At 35.0% G+C, this 9,781-nt stretch overlaps 1 protein-coding gene across 1 annotated transcript; it reads right to left on the reverse strand.

Annotated features, from left to right (window-relative positions):
* Positions 1-6,334: 6,334 nt before the first annotated feature.
* LOC127131803 (uncharacterized) lies at positions 6,335-8,705 on the reverse strand. Its single transcript, XM_051060705.1, has 2 exons — positions 8,517-8,705; positions 6,335-6,904 (listed from the first exon to the last, which is right to left on the reverse strand). The coding sequence occupies exons 1-2, from the start codon at positions 8,703-8,705 to the stop codon at positions 6,335-6,337; spliced, it is 759 nt and encodes a 252-aa protein (XP_050916662.1).
* Positions 8,706-9,781: the final 1,076 nt, after the last annotated feature.

The following is a 9,781-nucleotide window of genomic DNA, read 5'->3' on the forward strand; positions in this document are numbered from 1 at the left end:
TCTCAATGTTAGGAACTTGTCGATCTTTAATCCTTTGGTGAAAATGTCGGCCAATTACACTTCACTTGAGCAACACCTTACTTCAAGTTCACCTCGATTCACCTTCTCCCTTAAGAAGTGAAATCTAGTTACTATGTGCTTAATTCTTCCATGCAAAACTGGATTCTTCGCAAGATTTATGGCTGACTTATTATCGATCTGTAGTACTAGAGGTTTCCTCACTTCGACCTCGATATCTTCCACCATATATATGATCCAAATTGCTTGAAATGAATCATAGGATCCTTCTAGATTTTCATCCTCACATAATGATAAATCCACCACAAGTTGCTTTCTCAAGCACTATGCGATTAGGGCACCAAATACTTGAAAGAAATATCCAATAGTGCTTCTTTGATCTTCCTTATCTCCACACCAATCAGCATCTGAATAACAAATAACCATAACTTCTTTTCTTTCAGAGTCTCGTCGAAATAAAATTCCATAGTTTGTCGATCCTTTTAAGTATCTCATGATTCTTCTTGTAGCTTTCATGTGTGACACCCTTGGTTCACTCATATATCTGCTCACTAATCCTACTAAGAAACATATATCAGGTTGAATGTTGCACACATATCTCATAGATCCGACAAATTGTTTGAACAAAGTTACATCAACTTTGTCTTCCTCTCCATGCTTCTCCAAATTCAAATTTGGTTTTCATTATACGAAGATGTAGGAGTCGAATCATCTATCATGAATCTCTTGATTATATCCTTGACATACTTCCTTTGATGTAGCACCATACCTTTCTTTGACATTTCAAATTCCATGCCTAGGAAGTATGATAACTTTCCCAAATCTGACATTTGAAAATCCTTCTTCATCAGCTCTTTGAACTTTGATAAGTTCTTCAAGCTATTTTGAGTTACTATCAAGTCATCAACATATAAGAAGATTATTGTAATATCTTGTGTCACAACCTGGACATAGACACCATACTCAAATTTTCATTTGACGAATCCCAATTTGACAAAGTGTGAGTCGATATACTTTTTCCATGCCCTAGGTGCCTGCTTGAGACCATATAGTGATTTGTGCAACTTGTATACTTTCATTGCTTCCTCCTGGATCACAAATCCAGGAGGTTGTGTGACATACACCTCTTCATTTAAAGGTGCATTAAAAAATTCCGATTTCACATCTAAGTGTAATGTTGACCGACCTTGCTGTAGCGGGGTATTCGTTATCATTAGAGATATTGGCTAAATCCAAGGTAAATCATACAAGTCGAGTCGCCACCGCACTTCTATTTATCCAAAGGAATGGTTAGAAAGCGAACAAAAACCTAATAGTTTTAACAAAAACTAGTAAAAGAGAACAGAGATCTGGGTAAGGGGGTTGGTTATGCAATGGGAAGGTGTTAGGCACCCAAAACATCCTAGGTACTCCTAGGGAGCCCTTTTCACACTTGTTGTAAAGGTTGTTGTTTTTATGATATTTTTTGTTTGTGCAAACATGATTGAAGAGATGAGAAGAGAATGTACAAGTTATTTACATTTTGTGTTTGGATGGATAAACCCATTGCCTACATACCATCTTATAAAAAAGATTAGGATCAAAACCTCGTAGTTCGGGGTAAAATCTCAAAACAAGTTGGTGAATTGATTTGGTCCAAAAGCCTTAAGGTCTTTTGTTATCAAAGGGAGAAAACTCAACCAAACCACAAATCCACCATGTGAGGATAACTTCAACATGCTAGTGAGGGGTTAACCCTATAATAAGCATGGAAGACTCATTGTCCATCACTAAGGATATAGGTGAGTATTATATCTACCACAAAGATAACTCAAACCTAATAGCTAAAGGTTATGAAAAGTTTGATTAAATAAGTGGCCATTGGAACCACAAAAGACATTTGAATGGGTTATATTTACCAATTAGAAGTATATACAAAAATGGTCAAAGTTGACTTAGAGGTTCAATTCAAGAATAAGTATTATGAAAAGAAGGTTTGAAAATCAAAAGCATAAGGCTTAGGTTTCTAATGTTGAAAACAATTGTTAAATGTTTGCACAAAAGTTTTGGCTTGGGTTAGAGTGGAGAGAAGAAGAAGAAGGGCTAAGTCCTAAGCAAAGCAAAAAGAGAAGGGATGAAGAATCAAAACCACAATGGAGTCCCTCTCTTAAGATCATATGGATGATCCAAGTAGCTCCCATCCTTTGGAATAAGCAATCACAAAGCATAAACAATCATCAAACAAGCCTCTTAAGAGATCCTCAATGTATCTTGTATCTTTCACTTTGGATGAACATGGCAATGGTCCTCCAATTAAGCTCAAGTAGAATTTCCTAGCACAAAAGCACACACATCAAAAGTTCCATGGAATAAATCAAGAATGGACAAAAGTGAGTTTAGAGATTTGGTCATTCTAATCCATCTTCATCATTAAGGTCCATTTACTCCAATTTTGCATAAGGAAAGTCCTAGAAACTAAGTCCATTTGTCCATTTTTGCATAGGGAAAGTCCTAAGATCTAAGTCCACTTCTTTGCATTTGGTTCTCAACAATCAAAACAAAAACACAAGCACAATAGTATATACACAATTATGTGCTCAAGTGAGCAAAAGGAAAATGACATTAACATAAACATGTGCTCAAGTGAGCAAAGAGAAAAGTAAATGGATAATATGTGCAAGAATAGTAAATTGCATAAAAGTAAAGAGCAAAAAGTAAATGTTAATTGTCAATAGTTAGTGTTAGTAGTTAGTGTGCCATAAGGCAAATTTAGCGCTATGTTAAGCAATCGTAATTGGACTTATGTAGAAGTCACAACTATCTGAGGCCGGTCAATAATAATGTAGGCAACAACATAAGTTAGAAGTCTTGATTAGTGAACCAAGTTCCAACAACTTGCCATGCCAAAAAAGAAAAAGAGAATTGATCTTGTATTGGTTTAAGCCTTTTGCATGATTTAGAAAAAAACCTATCCTTAATGCAAAGCCATTCACTTGATCAATTGATCAAGATGAATTAGATTTGAATCAAGAAAGATTAAGTCTCCCTAATCAATGCTAACTTATCAACCTTCAACTCATTGATCAAAAAGAAAAAAAAAGAAGAAGAAGAAGAAGGAGATGAATAAAAGAAATGGAAATGGCAAAATTAAAGTGCATTAAATGAAATAACTTGTACCAATCCACATATGTTGACCAATGACATTGAAAGTCAAAGTCAAACAATCAAAAAACAGAAGTGAGATGAAGATTGGAAATCAAGAAATGAACAAAATATTTTTGGCATTTTTAATATTAAAAAATAAACTTTAATTAAAAATAAAAGAAAGGTCAAACTTCAAAGTTACTTCAAATCAACCTTGAAAGGTCCAAGTAATTTATCCCAAGTTCAACAAGGTCAAACAAAGTTTGACAAAATATTTCAGCATTTTTAAAAGTCAGAAATTATTTTTAATCAATTAAAAATGAATAAAAATAACCTAATTGAACTAAAATCTCAAATAAATCTCAAATCAATTAAAAAATTGATGAGAATATTTTTCATAGATCCATCATCATCCAAATAGGTTAGGAAAATATTCTTGTATTTTTTGAATATCAAAAACTATTTAAAATGAATTAAAAATAACCAGAAAAGAGAAAATTCACAAAAAATATCAAATGATGAAATAAAAAAAATTAAAAATCAGAAATAGAAACTAGATAATATTTGGAGACTAATGCAATTGGTCCCATAATTTTTGGATTAAAAATGAGAGAGATATTGATTTTTGAAATAAAAGGGAATAAACAAAATAAAATCAGAAATTGAAATAATATGGAAGATCAGGGATCGTTGGATGTGTTTCATTAATTGACGTGGCACATCAAATGGTACAGAGGCGCGCGCTCACCATGAGTCCAGGTCAATGCGTAACACACAACATTAAAATAAGTCATAACCAAAATGCATTTGGCAATGGGACGGCCACCGGAGCCACCTTCTTCTCCGGTGAGCTTGCATTTTCCGGCCAAAATTGCAGAGATCCAAAAGGCAACCAAAATGCACGATCCATACATCTTTAGAAAGCTGGGATGATGTACATCATCCCCGTGCCACTCAATTCCACTCTAGATCTCTATATTGAGAGAAATCAGAGATGGAAGTTCTGTGGTGTTCATCATGAACTCAATGGATTTCAAAAATTAAATGCATAATCATGATGCCTCTATTGAGAGGACTTCAGCCAACACAAGATCCAAGCAAATAGGTCAATGGATGATGAGATTCGAAGAAAATACCAATTGAAGAGTAAGCTTGATTTCTGGAAACTTGAGCTCAATTCCTTGCTTTCTTTGCCAAAACAGAAGATCAATGAGTTGAAGGATGAAGGTTTAGAAGCTTTAGATCCAAGGATTCAACCAGATGTAGTTGAATTTTGGATCTGAAAAAATTGAAAGAAAGTGAGATAGCTTCTTTGGTATTGGTTATAGTTTCAGTTGTGCAGCATTTCTGGCGCCATTAGGTTGAGGAAGAGTGAGACTGAACAACTCTATATATAGCAATTGGCAAAGGCAATGCATGAAAATTTCATGTGCATGAATGAAGAGGGCCTCCATGCATGGGCCTGTACAGGCGTATGGAGGGCCCAAATCTAATTGATTTGGCAAGCTTAACATCAGCATATTGGTTTTGGACGTGCAGATATGATGTAATTGGATTATGCATGAAGTTTGAATCAAGTTTCCATAAATGCACCAAAATATTCCCTTCTTCGAAAATGCCATTTGCCAAATCCAAACATGATCATGTGAGTAATGGTTCGAAAGGTCTTGGTGTAAGGAACAATTGTTATGTTGGACAAAAACCCATTTGAAGTGTGGAAATTTATGAAATTTGAGTTTAAAGTGCAAGGTGTATGACATGTCAAAGCAAGGTTTCTAAATTTGGCCAATTTTCAAGCCCCTCTGTTTTGATGATGCAAGCCTCAAATGGAAAAACCTCCAACATCAAAGTTGTAGATCTTTCCAAGAAAATAAAAATGGAATTAAATTTTGCATCATTTGGATTTTTGATGAAAGAGTTATGGGCACTTGAAGTTGGACTTTTTTGCCTTTTAATGCATTTGGTCCAAAAGGACCTATAATGTCTTGCATTATTACATGTATTTCCTTTGAGATTTTGAAATTTTGTTCAACATAACATTTGAAGTAGACATCTTAAGCTTTCCAATGCATTCGATCCCACCTCAAAATCATAAAAAATGAATGAGTTATGTCCTTGGGAAATTGACCCGCAATTAGGGTTTCAGTCAAAATGACCTATAATGTATTGGAATGGGAGATGGCTTTCCAAGCTTCAAATCAATTTTTGATGAACATGAAAGTTGTTCATATTGTCCTTAAGAACATTTTTTCGTTTGGAACCATCTCCATTTGACCAACACATAAAAAGTTAGGTCTCAGTGCATTTCGAAATAGTCAAATGAATTGACTGATCAATTTCTCAAGTCCATGACTCATATCTTGATGAATTGGTGATTGAGAACACTCAAATAAGTTTAAATATGCATGAAATGATGAATTAAAGGACTTCCCTTGATTGTATTTGACCATGGGCTGAGGTTGCTTCAAGAGCAAGGCATTGTGGTGCACAGATGAATTAGGGTTTCCTTGGGGCACAAGATCTCAAACCCTTTGAATTGCTTTGGTAAAAATGGTGAATTTAGATGCTAGGGAGGCATACTTGATGGATGGGAGCTTTGGGAACCATTACCATGCTTGCTATCATCTCCTCTTGACCTTATCATTGCACAAAAGATCTCCTAGAAGCTTTGGACCTTGTGATTTCTCAAGCTACAAACAAAAAATGTTAGTGACATATTTTTGTGCTTTTGGTTAGTAAGTAAAAATGAGGAAAGCAATGATACACAATTCAAGCATGCTTGGTGATCTCAAACCACTCACAAAAGGTTCTACCCAAAGGTAAAGGGAACCAAGATGCTAATGATCCTTGAGGCAATGCAAATGCAATGTTATGATGCCATGAGGGATCTTAGGGACAAAATTAGGGTCTTACACTTGCTAACATGCCAAGGCTACAACTATTCGAATAGTTTCCAATATTACGACAGGTGCAAAGACTTCAGAGTATTCGAGTCCTGGTCACTTAAGAAAGCCTCGAGCTACCAATATCTCCTTATGTGTTGCTATCGACCCATCAACATTGTGATTCAACTTGAACACCCACTTCACTTTGATAACTTTTGTATGTGCTGGAAATTTTACCAACTCCCATGTGTTGTTTCTTTCGATTGATTGTAACTCTTCGACCATAACAGAATTCCACTTCATATTCTTTAAAGCCTCATATAGTTGATTGATTCACCACCAGCAAGTAAAGAAAAATGAACCAGTTCTCCATCTGTTGTGACTTCATCATCACCAACCACTTCATAGTCTTGAAGTCTTACTAGACGAACTTGAGTTCTTTGAGGTTTCTGACTTGTGCTAGTCATAACCTCTCCGACTTTGACTGTGTCAGGTATGTCAGCAACAACTTCAACTTCAACTGGAATATCGATAATATCTTCGACTTTGACATCATTACTTGCTTCGTCGAAATCATAACTCATCAATGGCTTATCAATTGCATTACTAGAATTCCAATCCCATGCAAACTTTTCATCAATCACAATATATCGACTAATCATAATCTTATGATTAATTGGATTGAACAACCTGTATGCTCCAATCTTATGATATCCTACCAAATTCATAGGTTCACTCTTGTCATCAAGCTTCCTTTTTCTTGCATCAGGAACATGTGTGTAACACATAGAGCCAAAAACCTTCAAATGATCCACTGATGGTCGTTTTCCACTCCATACTTCTTTAGGAACCTTGTTCTTCAGCTTGTTGGTATGGCACTTGTTCAATATATAAATAGCAGTCGAAACAACTTCACCTCATAAGGATTTTGGAAAAAATATCTACTTCAGCATGCATCTCGCCATGTCCAATATAGTCTTGTTTATTCTTTATGCTATTCCATTATGTTGAGGAGTATAAGGAGCGACTACCTCATGATCAACACCATGTTCTGCACAGAATGCTTCAAATATTTTGGATGTGTATTCTCCACCTCCATTTGTGAGCAGAACCTTGATCTTCTTTTCACTCTGGTTTTCGACAAGCTTCTTGAATCTCTTAAAGATTTTGAATACTTCTTCCTTTCTATTGATCACATAGATCCAGAACTTTCGACTAAACTCATAGAAAAACGAAAAAACTTACATGTTTCCACCAATGGTATACTCCTCAAAAGGACCACATATGTATGAATGTACAACTTCGAGTATGCAGGAGGATCTCATTGGCATAGTCGAAACGAAAGACTTCCTGGACTGCTTTCCTACTAGACAACCTTCACAGAGTTTGTCGGGCATCTCAAGACTTGGTATACCAGTTACCATGTCTTTAGTGATCTGTTGATTGAGTGACCTAAAATTCAGATGGCCAAACCTCATATGCCACAACCAACTATTTTTATGGTCGACAACTATTTTCATACATTATACCTTAGTCGAACTGATCATGGTCTTAAAACTTCTATTTTTAGATAAAGGAGATTTCAAGACCAAGTTATTATGGATGTCGAAAAGTTCTAAGCATCCATCTTTCATAACTACTGAGAACCCCTTTTTGACCAGTTGTCCAACACTTAGCAGATTGTACTATATTCCAAGGACATAGAGTACATCTTTGATCAAGGCTTTCGCTTCATTGCTCCTTTAAATAACTATGTTTCCAGTACTTTCATCTTGTAACGAGCTATTATCATCAAGTTTGACCTTGTTCTTCTTCGACTCGTCGAAATCTACTAACCATACTTTTTGACTAGTCGTGTGATTTATGCAGCCTAAGTCAATGAACCAGATCTTGGATTCGACATGGTCATCTGTAACTGCAACCATAACCACCATATCATCAGAATCATCTGGATCTTGACGTGAAAGGTTCGCTCCTTTGTCCTTGCCTTTTGTAATTCCATTGTCTTTCCTGTACCACCAATGCTTGGCCAAGTGACCCTATTTTTCACAGTTATAGCACTGGACACCTTTTTTCTCTTCTTTTCCTTTCTGATGGGAATTTCGTTCTCCTCTTTTCGAGGATTCAAAAGCTTTATCATCGACCTTATTCTTGTGACGACCAAAACGTCTTGCCCTGAGTCTTGTTGATTTTGCCTTTAAGCTTACTGGAACCACCATTCTTCTTCCACGACTGAGCTTGTAGTGCTTTTATTAAGTCTTAAACTCCTTTCCCTTCGACAATCCTAATTTCATGCGCCTCCAACGAACCAACCAAGTCTTCCTGTTTTAGGGTTTCAAGATTGTTGGATTCTTGAATAGCTACGATAACGTGATCAAAGTGAGAGGTCAACGTACACATTACCTTCTCAACTATCATCTTATCAGTTAAGGTTTCACCACAACCCTTCATGAGATGGACGAGTTTCTGCACCTTCGACACATAACTTACAATCTTTTTGTTTTCTCCCATTGACAATAATTCATATTGTCTTTGCAAAGTTTGTAACATGATAATATTCACTTTCTTGCCTCCTTCATAGTACTTGACGAGAATATCACATACCTTTTTCGCCGATTCAACATGAGAGATTTTGTAAAAATTAGTCGTATCAACCTTCGATTGGATGTAAAACGCCATCTTGCGATCCTTCTTTTTGGCATCCTGGTGAGAGGCTCTATGTGCGTTGGTTGCATCTTCATCAACAGCAGGAACACCATTAATAACCACTTATAGGGTTTCATGAAATCCAAATAGAGATTGCATTTGTTTTCTCCATCGACGCCAGTTCTTGCCGTCAAGAGTTGGAAGGGAGATGAGTAAATTTCCATTACCATTCATATTTGCAGCGATTGATCAACAACCCATGATCCCAGGAACTCGATCTCTGATGTGTGATTCTTGAAAACACGATCAAGAATCTAACCGAAGCTCTAGATACCAATTTGTTATTGCTTGAGGAACTTTTAGTGAGGAGAGAAATAGAAAATAAGTAAATAAGGATTGTACTATTAAATTGAATGAATGATAAAAACTAAATTACAAAGTGTCTATTTATATACACCTAAGTGACTTGACTACTAAGTAAAATAACAAACTAAGTAGCAAACTCTAAACCCTAATTAGCTTTGGGTTTGGGTTACACAATTCAACTTGGATTATATCTAATATCTTAATAATAACTCCTTTAATGTACATACAAAGAAATTCAACGAGAAAATGTGATTTGATGTAATGTCCATGTCTAATTATGTAAAATCAACAAATAGACACATGCATTTGTACAAATAACAAACAATTAATGGCCCTTTTAAAATATAAAGTATGTGTTTTGAATGTAAAATTCAATATAATTACAAATAAAACTTAAAGAGAAATGACTAAAATTGATTGAATTTTTTGAATTTATAAAGCAACTTTTTTGAATGAAAAATACTTAAAATAAAAGTTATAACGATGGTTAAAAAGTAAAGATGTAATGCAACTTAAAGAGTTATTGAATGTGAAGCCTATAAAAGTGTAAAATGCATAAAGAAATAAAAATATAAGCGTAAAGTAAAAATTTGAATGTAATTTTGCATAAAAGAGGAATGGCATACTTAAAAAAAATGAGAAAATGGAAAATTATTTTTGTGATTATGAGATTTTAAAATGATATTAAAAAACTCTTAATAAATGTCATTTTCGATAAATATTTAAAGACAAACAACTATAGA

The sequence above is a fragment of the Lathyrus oleraceus genome, chromosome 3 (assembly GCF_024323335.1).
Source record: "Lathyrus oleraceus cultivar Zhongwan6 chromosome 3, CAAS_Psat_ZW6_1.0, whole genome shotgun sequence".
Classification (NCBI taxonomy): Eukaryota; Viridiplantae; Streptophyta; class Magnoliopsida; order Fabales; family Fabaceae; genus Lathyrus; species Lathyrus oleraceus.